This window comes from Heterodontus francisci, chromosome 7, assembly GCF_036365525.1.
Source record: "Heterodontus francisci isolate sHetFra1 chromosome 7, sHetFra1.hap1, whole genome shotgun sequence".
Lineage (NCBI taxonomy): Eukaryota > Metazoa > Chordata > Chondrichthyes > Heterodontiformes > Heterodontidae > Heterodontus > Heterodontus francisci.
This window is the reverse complement of record NC_090377.1, coordinates 16,903,585-16,917,445: the sequence shown is the minus strand read 5'-3', so window position 1 is coordinate 16,917,445 and position 13,861 is coordinate 16,903,585. Positions and strand designations below refer to the sequence as shown.

The following is a 13,861-nucleotide window of genomic DNA, read 5'->3' as shown; positions in this document are numbered from 1 at the left end:
TTGCACACAATATTCTAAGTGTGGCCTAACTAAAGTTCTGTACAGCTGCAGCATGACTTGCCTATTTTTATACTCCATGCCCCGACCGATGAAGGCAAGCATGCCGTATGCCTTCTTGACTACCTTATCCACCTGCGTTGCCACTTTCAGCGACCTGTGGACCTGTACGCCCAGATCTCTCTGCCTGTCAATACTCCTAAGGGTTCGGCCATTTACTATATACTTCCCACCTGCATTAGACCTTCCAAAATGCATTACCTCACATTTGTCCGGATTAAACTCCATCTGCCATTTCTCCGCCCAAGTCTCCAACCGATCTATATCCTGCTGTACCCTCTGACAATCCTCATCATTATCCACAACTCCACCAATCTTTGTGTCGTCCGCAAACTTACTAATCAGACCAGCTACATTTTCCTCCAAATCAATTATATATACTACAAACAGCAAAGGTCCCAGCACTGATCCCTGCGGAACACCACTAGTCACATCCCTCCATTCAGAAAAACACCCATCCACTGATACCCTCTGTCTTCTATGACCGAGACAGTTCTGTATCCATCTTGCCAGCTCACCTCTGATCCCGTGTGACTTCACCTTTTGTACCAGTCTGCCATGAGGGACCTTGTCAAAGGCTTTACTGAAGTCCATATAGATAACATCCACTGCCCTTCCTTCATCAATCATCTTTGTCACTTCCTCAAATACCTCAATCAAATTAGTAAGACACGACCTCCCCTTCAAAAACCATTCTGTCTCTCGCTAATAAGTTCATTTGTTTCCAAATGGGAGTAAATCCTGTCCCGAATAATCCTCTCTCATAGTTTCCCTACCACTGACGTAAGGCTCACCGGCCTATAATTTCCTGGATTATCCTTGCCACCCTTCTTAAACAAAGGAACAACATTGGCTATTCTCCAGTCCTCTGGGACCTCACCTGTAGCCAATGAGGATGCAAAGATTTCTGTCAAGGCCCCAGCAATTTCCTCCCTTGCCTCCCTCAGTATTCTGGGGTAGATCCCATCAGGCCCTGGGGACTTATCTACCTTAATGCTTTGCAAGACACCCAACACCTCCTGCTTTTTGATAATGAGATGACTGAGACTATCTGCACTCCCTTCCCTAGGATCATCATCCACCAAGTCCTTCTCTTTGGTGAATACTGATGCAAAGTACTCATTTAGCATCTCGCCCATTTCCTCTGGCGCCACACATAGATTCCCATCTCTGTCCTTGAGTGGGCCAACCCTTTCCCTGGTTACCCTCTTGCTCTTTATATACGTATAAAAAGTCTTGGGATTTTCCTTAATCCTGTTTGCCAATGACTTTTCATGACCCCTTTTAGCCCTCCTAACTCCTTGCTTAAGTTCCTTCCTACTGTCTTTATATTCCTCAAGTGCTTCGTCTGTTTCTAGCCATCCAGCCCTTACAAATGCTTCCTTTTTCTTTTTGACCAGGCTCACAATATCCCGCGCTATCCAAGCTTCCCAAACTTGTCTTTCTTCCTCACAGGAACATGCTGGTCCTGGATTCTAATCAGCTGACGTTTGAAAGACTCCCACATGTCAGATGTTGATTTACCCTCAAACAGCCGTCCCCAATCTAAATTCTTCAGTTCCTGCCTAATATTGTTATAATTAGCCTTCCCCCAATTTAGCACCTTCACCCGAGGACTACTCTTATCCTTATCCACAAGTACCTTAAAACTTATGGAATTATGGTCACTACTCCCGAAATGCTCCCCCACTGAAACTTCGACCACCTGGCCAGGCTCATTCCCCACTTCCAGGTCCAGAATGGCCCCATCCCTAGTTGGACTATCTACATACTGTTTCAAGAAGCCCTCCTGGATGCTCCTCACAAATGCTGCCCCATCCAAGCCCCTGGCACTTCAAGTCCCAGTCAATATAGGGGAAGTTAAAATCACCCACCACCACAACCCTGTTACCTTTACATCTTTCCAAAATCGGTCTACATATCTGCTCCTCTACCTCCCACTGGCTGTTGGGAGGCCTGTAGTAAACCCCCAACATCGTGACTGCACCCTTCCTATTCCTGAGCTCCACCCATATTGCCTCGCTGCATGACCCCTCTGAGGTGTCCTCCTGCAGTACAGCTTTGATATTCTCCTTAACCAGTAATGCAACTCCCCCACCCCTTTTACATCCCCCTCAATCCCGCCTGAAGCTTCTAAATCCTGGAACATTTAGCTGCCAATCCTGCCCTTCCCTCAACCAAGTCTCTGTAATAGCAACAACATCATATTTCCAAGTACTAATCCAAGCTCTAAGTTCATCTGCCTTACCTGTTATACTTATCGCATTGAAACAAATGCACTTCAGACCACCAGTCCCACTGTGCTCAGCAACATCTCCCTGCCTGCTCTTCCTCTTAGTCTTACTGGCCTTATTTACTATGTCCTCCTCATTTATTTCACTAACTGTCCTACTGCTCTGGTTCCCACCCCCCTGCCACACTAGTTTAAACCCTCCCGAGTGACGCTTGCAAACCTCGCAGCCAGGATATTAGTGCCCCTCCAGTTTAGATGCAACCCGTCCTTCTTGTACAGGTCTCATCTGTCCCTGAAGAGAGCCCAATGGTCCAGATATCTGAAACCCTCCCTTCTACACCTGCTGCTCAGCCACGTGATTAGCTGCACTATCTTCCTATTTCTAGCCTCATTGGCACGTGGCACAGGGAGTAATCCAGAAGTTACAACCCTAGAGGTCCTGTTTTTTGACTCACTACCTAACTCCCTAAACTCCCCCTGCAGGACCTCATCACTCTTCCTGCCTATGTCATTGGTACCGATGTGTACCACAACCTCTGGCTGTTCACCCTCCCCGTTCAGAATGCCCCCTGTCCGTTCAGAGACATCCTTGACCCTGGCAACAGGGAGGCAACATACCTTCCTGGAGTCTCTTTCACGTCCACAGAAGCGCCTATCTGTGCCCCTGACTATAGAGTCCCCTATAACTATTGCTCTTCTGCACTTTGTCCCTCCCTGCTGAACAACAGTGCCAGCCGTGGTGCCACTGCTCTGGCTGCTGCTGTTTTCCCCTGAAACCCAAGTGAAACCTCAAAGACAAGAGTGCAGGGATCCACAAGGTTGAAAAGAGTAGAAGCGAGAAAAAAGGAAAAGTAACAAATCGGGAAGTAATGTCTAGTGTGGGGTTTTAAAAAGTCTTCAGATTGTGCAGCAAAAGAGGACTGAGGGAGGCAAGGAGTCCAGAGTTTTGAAATCTTCAAAGGTAGGAGATCTGATTTTAACATGGTGAGGATGCAGAGAGGCAGAAGAACATGGATAGTGTGTTGCAGCTTGTAATGAATGAAAGTTCAGTGCAATGACTATATCAATAAAAGTAATGAGAAAGGTTGTAGGATGGATGTGAACTCAGCAGCCAAGGAGTCAGCAGCCATGAACCCACATACCACCTGTGAGACACCCCACACCATGCACTTAAATGCATAGTAAAACTGTGGCATCTCTCAGTAATAAATTAGTAAAATTGTATTAAATTCTAACTGAGTTTAAAAAGTTTGAGAGAAGGCTAATGTTGACTACACCCATTTATGTTATTTTGTTATGTAAGTATGCGACCAATAAATGAGATGGTGCAGCTGTAAAGCCTTACCTTTAGTAATCTTCCGCTCTCCAATCCTGAACTTTAACGGTTTTCCATTAAGGACATGTGAAAGATACTCCACATTCCACTTCAGTGCTGGCCAGTCAGAAACCATGTTAAGAAACACTGCAGGTTGCTGCAATGATGCCATGATAACCCTGACCTCCTCAGGGTTAAACGGCTTACTATCTACAGGAAGAAAATACATTCAAAAGACAAATTGCAATATCACATTTAATCAGACCATCACAATTTATCAAAGGAGTGCCCTTATTGAAAACCTTTGCTTCCCTTGGAATAGGTTATTGGGTTTGTCACAACCCTTCAAGATATCTGCTCTTCACCAATTTTGGCATCCTTTGGCTTTAATCACTCCACCATGAGTAGCCGTGATTCCAGCAGCCTCGACCCTAAGCTCTGGAATTCCCTCCTAAACCACCTGTTTCTCAAAACCTGCCTCTTTGACCAACGTTTTGGTCATTGTCCTAATATCTCCGATATGGCTCAGTGTCAAATTTTGTTTGACAGCGCTCTTATGGACCACCTTGAAATGCTTCACATTATTAAAGGTGCTATATTAATGCAAGTTGCTGTCATTAAGTAGCAGAATCAGGAAAGTGATTTTTATCGCGTTACTGCACTTCAGTCAGTGCAAACCACCAAATTCTGACACCCTGACTAAACGCAAGACATCTCTAAAATCACAAACACAAGAGCTCAGGCTTCAAGCAATAACCATCAATGATTTGCTACCCATTTTAGCTGTCAGCTGTGGCTCAGCGGGTAGAACTCTTGCCTGAGTCAGAAGGTTGTGAGTTCAATTCCCACTCCAGGACTTGAGCACAAAAATCAAGGCTGACACTCCAGTAGAGTACTGAGGGAGTGCTGCACTCAGGTGAGATTGTTAAACCAAGGCCACGACTGCCCCCTCAGGTGGGTGTAACATAGAACTATTTCAAAAAGGTGAGTTCTCCTTGACGTTCTGGCAAATATTTATCCCAAGATCAACATCACAAAAAAGATCAGATTTCTGTTTGTGGGGCCTTGCTGCGCATAATTTAGCTGCCGTGTTTCCTACATTACGACAGTGACTACATTGCAAACGTTCTGCATTGGTTTTAAAGTACTTTGGGATGTCTGGCAGTTGTGAAATGCACTATATAAATGCATTTTTAAAAAAACTATCTGGTAATTTATTTTCCATCTGCTGTGCTCAAAGGGATATTACTGAATCCAACACATTGAGGTACAGATCAGCCATGAACTAAATGCATGGCAAAACAGGTCTGAGGTGGCTGAATGGCCTTGTCATGTTCCGATTGATCCTATCATTTAGAAACATATATTGCTTGATTTTCATTGGAGTGTTCCACACTTCTAGCACCCTTGGTGTGAAGCAATGTTCCTTCCCTCTTTCCCAAACATCCTGGCTCTGATTTTAACATTATGACCCCTTGTCCAATATTTCCCCCACAGCATAAAAGGTTTCTCTCCATCTACCCTATTAATTCCATTCAAAATCCCAAAAACCTCAATCAAATCATCACAACCTTCTACATTGTGGGGAACACAAGCCCAATTTATGGAATCTGTCTTCATAATCTAATCCTTGGAACCCTGGGAACATTTTGATGAATATGGCTAGAGTGGAAGAGAGATCAACAGCACTTGGAGGAAGCACTGAGGGTGGCAAGGGCACAGAATGTACTCTGGGTGGGGGACTTCAATGTCCATCACCAAGAGTGGCGCGGTAGCACCACTACTGACTGAGCTGGCCGAGTCCTAAAGGACAGATCTGCTAGACTGGGTATGCGGCAGGTGGTGAGGGAACCAACACGAGGGAAAAACATACTTGACCTCATCCTCACCAATCTGCCTGCCGCAGATGCTTCTGTCCATGACAGAATTGGTAGGAGTGACCACCACACAGTCCTTGTGGAGATGAAGTCCCACCTTCACATTGAGGATACCCTCCTTCGTGTTATGTGGCACTACCACTCTGCTAAATGGGATAGATTTCGGACAGATCGAGCAATGCAAAACTGGGCTGTGGGCCATCAGCAGCAGAATTGCACTCAACCACAATCTGTAACCTCATGGCCCAGCATATCCCACACTCTACCATTACCATCAAGCCAGCAGACCAACCCTGGTTCAATGAAGAGTGCAGGAGGGCATGCCAGGAGCAGCACCAGGCATACCTCAAAATTAGATGTCAACCTGGTGAAGCTACAACACAGGACTATCTGCGTGCAAAACTGCGTAAGCAGCATGCGATAGACAGAGCTAAGCGATCCCATAACCAACGGATCAGATCTAAGCTCTGCAGTCCTGCCACATCCAGCCGTGAATGGTGGTGGACAATTAAACAACTAACTGGAGGAGGTGGCTCCACAAATATCCCCATCCTCAATGATGGGGGAGCCCAGCACATCAGTGCGAAAGATAAGGCTGAAGCATTTGCAACAATCTTCAGCCAGAAGTGCCACTTGATGATCCATCTCGGCCTCCTCCTGAAGTCCCCAGCATCACAGATGCCAGTCTTCAGCCAATTCGATCCACTCTATGTGATATCAAGAAACGACTGAAGGCACTGGATACTAGAAAGGCTAAGAGCCCTGACAATATCCCAACAACAGTACTGAAGACCTGTGCTCCAGAACTTGCCACACCCCTACCCAAGCTGTTCCAGTACAACTACAACACTGGCATCCACCCTGCAATGTGGAAAATTGCCCAGGTATGTCCTGTACACAAAAAGCAGGACAAGTCCAACCCGGTCAATTACCACCCCATCAGCCTACTCTCAATCACCAGTAGAGTGATGGAAGGTGTCATAAACAGTGCTATTAAGCGGCACTTAGTTAGCAATAGCCTGTTCAGTGACGCTCAGTATGGGTTCCGCCAGGGCCACTCAGCTCCTGACCTCATTACAGCCTTGGTTCAAATATGGACAAAAGAACTGAACTCCAGAAGTGAGGTGAGAGTGACTGCCCTTGACGTCAAGGCAGCATTTGACCGCGTATGGCATCAAGCAGCCCTAGCAAAACTGAGTTCAATGGGAATCAGGGGGGAAATTCTCCACTGGTTGGAGTCATATCTAGAGCAAAGGAAGATGGTTGTGGTTGTTGGAGGTCAATCATCTCAGCTCCAGGACATCACTGCAGGAGTTCCTCAGGGTAGGGTCCCAGGCCCAACCATCTTCAGCTGCTTCATCAATTACCTTCCTTCAATCATAAGGTCAGGAGTGGTGATGTTCGCTGATGATTGCACAATGTTCAGCACCACTCATGACTCCTCAGATACTGAAGCAGTCCATATAGAAATGCAGCAAAATCTGGACAATATCCAGGCTTGGGCTGATAATTGGCAAGTAACATTCACGCCATACAAGTGCCGGGCAATGACCATCTCCAACGAGAGAGAATCTAACCATCTCCCCTTGACATTCAATGGCATTACCATCGCTGAATCCCCCACTATCAACATCATAGGGGCTAACATTGAACAGAAACTGAACTGGAGTAGCTATATAAATACTGTGGCTACCAGAGCAGGTCAGAGGCTAGGAATCCTGCGGTGAGCAACTCACCTCCTGAATCCCCAAAGCCTGTCCACCATCTACAAGGCACAAGTCAGGAGTGTGATGGAATACTCTCCACTTGCCTGGATGGGTGCAGCTCCAACAACACTCAAGAAGCTCGACACCATCCAGGACAAAGCAGCCCACTTAATTGGCACCCCATCTTCAAACATTCACTCCCTGCACCACTGACGCACAGTGGCAGCAGTGTGTACCATCTACAAGATGCACTGCAGCAATGCACTAAGGCCCTTTAGACAGCACCTTCCAATCCCGTGACCTCTGCCACCTAGAAGGACAAGGGCAGCAAATGTATGGGAACACCGCCACCTGCAAGGTCTCCTCCAAGTCACACACCATCCTGACTTGGAACTACATCGCCGTTCCTTCCATGTCGCTGGGTCAAAATCCTGGAACTCTCTTCCTAACAGCACAGTGGGTGTACCTACCCCACATGGACTGCAGTGGTTCAAGAAGGCAACTCACCACCACCTTCTCAAGGGCAATTAGGGTTGGGCAATAAATGCCAGCCTGGCCAGCAACACCCACATTCCATGAATGAATATTTAAAAAAAACCCTACTATTCCAGGATTATTTTTAGGGTCGGGCTATCTTTTTGACAATTAATCACTTTCTGTGCCTCCTTCCTCTCTTTCAATGAGGAACACATTGAATTTCTGTGAACCAAGCTCAGCTTCCTCAGCTGCAATCTTCACTTTAATTGCAATTCCTCCAAAACATCAACATCTTGAACACCAATCCTCTTTAACCTAACTCTTGACTGCACAACTAACTTTTTTTGATCCTTTGGTTGCAACATCAATGACTCCCCCTCCAAGTTCAGTTCCCCCAACTATTCCAAGTTGCATTATTGTCCCTTCTTCAAGAGACATCTTCAACTCTTCTGCCTTCTCCAATATACCATGGAATACGGTAGCATAGTGATTATGTTACTGGACTTGTAATCCAGATTCCTGAACTTGCAATCCAGAGACACTGGTTCAAATCCCACCATGGCAGCTGGGGAATTTAAATTCAATTAATTAAATAATTCTGGAATTAATCAGTAATTGTTGTAAAAACCCATTTGATTCAGTAATATCCTTTAGGGAAGGAAGAATGCTGTCCTTTGCCAGTCCAGACCCACAGAAAAGTGTTTGACTCCTGAACTGCCCTTTTAAATGGCTTAGCAAGACTCTCAGTTGTTAGGGACAGACAATAAATGCTAGCCTTGTCAACAATACCCACATCCCATGAATGAATTAAACAAAAACTACTGCCCCTCTCTACCCTTCCCTTGAAATCTCAATTGTTGCCACCCCACTATGCATTCACCTCTCCCACCATGCCTTATATAAATCCTTTTAGTCCACTTCCTAGAGCAAGCAGGCTAAAACTGGCTGTGAGCAAAGTTTCTTGAGGGCATAACACAAGACAATTAACACTCATTTAGAACAAATTAGGTTAATTAAGGACAACCAGTAAGGATTTATAAAAGGTAAGCTGTCCTGACAGCTCCAAATAAATTTTTTGAAGTAGCAGAGTAACAACTAAGGAACTGCAGTATCTATTTTGTGTATGGATCTTCGAAAGGTGCTTGATTAGGTGCCACAAAAGAGGCTTTGATAAGATTGTGTTTCAGGATAATTAAGAGAATAAGAGGTAGGTCATTTAGGACTGAGATAAGGAGGAATTTCTTCACTCAGAGGGTGGTGAATCTTTGAAACTTTCTGCCCCAGAGGGCTGTGGAGGCTCAGTCATTGAGTATGTTCAAGACTGAGATCAATAGGCTTCTACATATTAAAACATCAAGGGATACAGGGATAGTGCAGGAAAGCGGTGTTGAAGATCAGCCATGATCGCAATGAAAGCTGAACGGCCTACTCCTGTTCCTATTTCTTATGTCAGTCACCGTAAACTGGTGCATTCTCCACGGCAATGCCTCTACTAATCAGAGTTCACGTGCCAACCCCATTCAGCACTCTCTTCTCATACAGTATAAAGTCATTGTTTTCCCTTACATTAGTATTCTTGCAGACTGTCCTGATGAGTGCAAGATGAAAAGCTTCATCAACATGTCTCTATTTTCAGCAATACTCAAGTTTTGTACTACCAAATGACTATTTGTATACTAAAGTAGTGAAAGAGCAGTGAGACTTAAATCCCACTCATCCATCACCCTTGATCTCACTGACCTACATTGGCTACTAGCCTGACAGAAACTTTCTAACCATCATCCTCATTTTTAAACCCTGTACACAGTTTCATTTCCCTCATTTCTACAGCCTCTTCTAGCATTATATCCCCTCCCATGCCTTTCGGTCCTCCAATTCTGACCATCTGTGCATCTAGCCATCTTCATTGCACTAGCAGAATCAGTCTTCGCCTCATCAGCCTCACTGTCTGGAACACCCTCCCTACACTTGTTGGTTCTCCTCTCTCCATCTTTAAAACCTATCCTTTCAACCAAACCTTAATCATTCTTCCAAATCTCTCTCCTACAGCTCAACATCCACACCTAATATCACTTATGCAAAATCCTAAGTGAATGCATAGAGAAAGCATTTAAAGATTTTGCTTTAAATATTAAGCAGCAGAAATCTTTCCCCAACGTCCTGTAACTGAGAAGTTCAGGGCTGGACAATTAACCTGTTAACTCGTTAACAATTAACTTGTTTTTGAGCTGAACAAGTTTGTTAGTCCTGGAAAGTGAACATGAGAGAGTGATTGTGTGACAGTACCAAGCGACACAGTAACTGGGTGAGTGAGACTGGACGAGCGTGACTGAGGGGGCTACGAAGAATGAGATTAAGAAAGTGACAGAGTATTTGAGTGAGTGATTAAGTGAGAGACAGTGCCTGAGTGAAGAGTACAAGTGACAAAGAGAGACTGAGTAGGTGGCGCGCACACACACACAGTACGAATGGAGTGTTACTGTTAGTGTGACACTAATTTAGTATGACTGTGACTGTCACATTGTGAGTAAGAGTGAATGAACCTATTTCCAGGTCACTGCTCCAGCACACTCGGCTCCTGAGTCTGTGTATCTCTCTCTCTCTCTCTCGGGGGTCGGAGCGCACCACAGTCCGTGCGATAAACACCAACTCAAGCCGCCAATAACATGAGCATGATTTACCAAACCAACATCCGGCTAGTCTCAGCCGGGCCTAACCTTGGCTCATAATGACCGGCCTTCCTTCCAGCTCTGCCGACCGAATGTCCAGGCCTTCCATAGCAACCGAGAGCAGGCACAGCGCCAGAAGGGAAACAGCGCATGCGCCGTGGGGGGGGGGGGGGGGGTTTGTTCCGCGCATGCTCCTACATGCGCCATGACGAGAGAGCGCGGCTCGCGCATGCGCGGGGTGGGAACGAGTCACGTGGTGGTGGAATGTTACTTTACCATTGTAATGAGCAGCATTGATACAGATTGAAAACCCACTGAAATCATCAGGAGTTGTTCGTGTGTTTTATGTTAAAGTGAAATACGTGAAATGAGGCCATGCTTGAATCAAAAGGCAGCTGCGGTTTGGGAATGTGTGAATTGCTGGATGAAAAAAAGACCATGGTCATGGGAACACAGGAACAGGAGTTGGCCATTTAGCCAATCCAGTGTGTTTTGCCATTCAATGAGTTCATGACTGATCTGCATCCAAACTCCATTCACCCATCTTTGCCCCCTTCTGTTAATACTTTTGATTAACAGCTCACCACCATCTTCTCAAGGGCAATTAGGGATGGGCAATAAATGCTAGCTTAGCCAGCAATGCCCACATCCCAGGAATCAATAAAAAAAACAAAAATCTCTCAACCTCAGATTTAAAATGAACAATTGATATCTCAACAATTGCTGTTTGCCGAAGAGTTCCAAACTTCCACCACCCTTTGGTGTGTAGAAGTGTTTCCTCATTTCACTCTTAAGTTGCAAATGGGGTTGAACATCATACAAGCATCAGTGAATATCCCCACTTCTGACCTTATAATGGACAGAAGGCCGTTGATGAAACAGCTGAGGATGGTTGAGCCTAAGACACTACTACAGCAATATCCTGGGGCTGAGATGATTGTCCGCCAGCAACCACAACCATCTTCCCTTGTGCTCGGTATGACTCCAACCAATGGAGAGTTTTCCCATTGATTTCAGTTTGGCTAGGGTCCCTTGATGCCACACTCAGTCAAATGCTCCCTTGATATCCAGGGCAATCACTCTCACCTTACCTTCTGAGTTCAGCTCTTTTGTCCATCTTTGGACCTAGGCTGTAATGAGGTCAGGAGCCGAGAGGGCGTAGCGGAACCCAAACTGAGCATCAATGAGCAAGTTATTGCTGTTTAAGTGGGGCTTGATAGCACTGTCGACTTTGCTGATGGTCAAGACTCAACTGATGGGGTGGTAAATGCTGGATTGGCTTTGTCCTGCTTTTTGTCACATTGCCAGGTAGATGTCAGTGTTGTAGCTGTATTGGAACAGCTTGGCTAGGGGCGGGGCTAGCTCTGCAGCACAAGTCTTCATTAGCTCATTTCCCGGCGGAGCAGCAGGAGAAGGTAGCGACTCTTCGGTGGGTGAGTGAAGGCATCAGGAGCTGTGTTTTAAAAGTAAGTACTTACTGTTTTACTTACTGTTTTCCTTGTCTTTGAGTTTCTTTTGGCGCCGGAGGAACCGGAAGCTGGTCGGCAGCGAGGACTCCTGGGTAGGTATTTTCCTTAAAGGTGCGGAGCTCCGTGGACTCGGCCTCATTTCCCGGCGGAGCAGCAGGAGAAGGTAGCGACTCTTCGGTGGGTGAGTGAACGCATCAGGAGCTGTGTTTTAAAAGTAAGTACTTACTGTTTTACTTACTGTTTTCCTTGTCTTTGAGTTTCTTTTGGCGCCGGAGGAACCGGAAGCTGGTCGGCAGCGAGGACTCCTGGGTAGGTATTTTCCTTAAAGGTGCGGAGCTCCGTGGACTCGGCCTCATTTCCCGGCGGAGCAGCAGGAGAAGGTAGCGACTCTTCGGTGGGTGAGTGAAGGCATCAGGAGCTGTGTTTTAAAAGTAAGTACTTACTGTTTTACTTACTGTTTTCCTTGTCTTTGAGTTTCTTTTGGCGCCGGAGGAACCGGAAGCTGGTCGGCAGCGAGGACTCCTGGGTAGGTATTTTCCTTAAAGGTGCGGAGCTCCGTGGACTCGGCCTCATTTCCCGGCGGAGCAGCAGGAGAAGGTAGCGACTCTTCGGTGGGTGAGTGAACGCATCAGGAGCTGTGTTTTAAAAGTAAGTACTTACTGTTTTACTTACTGTTTTCCTTGTCTTTGAGTTTCTTTTGGCGCCGGAGGAACCGGAAGCTGGTCGGCAGCGAGGACTCCTGGGTAGGTATTTTCCTTAAAGGTGCGGAGCTCCGTGGACTCGGCCTCATTTCCCGGCGGAGCAGCAGGAGAAGGTAGCGACTCTTCGGTGGGTGAGTGAAGGCATCAGGAGCTGTGTTTTAAAAGTAAGTACTTACTGTTTTACTTACTGTTTTCCTTGTCTTTGAGTTTCTTTTGGCGCCGGAGGAACCGGAAGCTGGTCGGCAGCGAGGACTCCTGGGTAGGTATTTTCCTTAAAGGTGCGGAGCTCCGTGGACTCGGCCTCATTTCCCGGCGGAGCAGCAGGAGAAGGTAGCGACTCTTCGGTGGGTGAGTGAAGGCATCAGGAGCTGTGTTTTAAAAGTAAGTACTTACTGTTTTACTTACTGTTTTCCTTGTCTTTGAGTTTCTTTTGGCGCCGGAGGAACCGGAAGCTGGTCGGCAGCGAGGACTCCTGGGTAGGTATTTTCCTTAAAGGTGCGGAGCTCCGTGGACTCGGCCTCATTTCCCGGCGGAGCAGCAGGAGAAGGTAGCGACTCTTCGGTGGGTGAGTGAACGCATCAGGAGCTGTGTTTTAAAAGTAAGTACTTACTGTTTTACTTACTGTTTTCCTTGTCTTTGAGTTTCTTTTGGCGCCGGAGGAACCGGAAGCTGGTCGGCAGCGAGGACTCCTGGGTAGGTATTTTCCTTAAAGGTGCGGAGCTCCGTGGACTCGGCCTCATTTCCCGGCGGAGCAGCAGGAGAAGGTAGCGACTCTTCGGTGGGTGAGTGAAGGCATCAGGAGCTGTGTTTTAAAAGTAAGTACTTACTGTTTTACTTACTGTTTTCCTTGTCTTTGAGTTTCTTTTGGCGCCGGAGGAACCGGAAGCTGGTCGGCAGCGAGGACTCCTGGGTAGGTATTTTCCTTAAAGGTGCGGAGCTCCGTGGACTCGGCCTCATTTCCCGGCGGAGCAGCAGGAGAAGGTAGCGACTCTTCGGTGGGTGAGTGAAGGCATCAGGAGCTGTGTTTTAAAAGTAAGTACTTACTGTTTTACTTACTGTTTTCCTTGTCTTTGAGTTTCTTTTGGCGCCGGAGGAACCGGAAGCTGGTCGGCAGCGAGGACTCCTGGGTAGGTATTTTCCTTAAAGGTGCGGAGCTCCGTGGACTCGGCCTCATTTCCCGGCGGAGCAGCAGGAGAAGGTAGCGACTCTTCGGTGGGTGAGTGAAGGCATCAGGAGCTGTGTTTTAAAAGTAAGTACTTACTGTTTTACTTACTGTTTTCCTTGTCTTTGAGTTTCTTTTGGCGCCGGAGGAACCGGAAGCTGGTCGGCAGCGAGGACTCCTGGGTAGGTATTTTCC

General features: G+C 46.6%; 1 protein-coding gene across 4 annotated transcripts in view; it reads right to left on the bottom strand.

Moving 5' to 3' along the window:
* The window catches only part of hspbap1 (hspb associated protein 1), a 78,615-nt gene extending 68,148 nt beyond the window's left edge, over window positions 1–10,467 (bottom strand). For 3 of the 4 annotated variants that reach the window (XM_068034847.1, XM_068034848.1, XM_068034851.1), the window contains exons 1-2: window positions 10,383–10,467; window positions 3,636–3,815 (exon numbers count right to left, since the gene is read on the bottom strand). In XM_068034847.1, coding sequence (XP_067890948.1) covers window positions 3,636–3,815; window positions 10,383–10,443 — 241 coding nt within the window. In that variant the 5' untranslated portion in view covers window positions 10,444–10,467. The remainder of the gene's footprint in view (window positions 1–3,635; window positions 3,816–10,382) is intronic. The other variant, XM_068034850.1, reaches the window with a different exon arrangement.
* Between the last annotated feature and the right edge of the window lie 3,394 nt (window positions 10,468–13,861).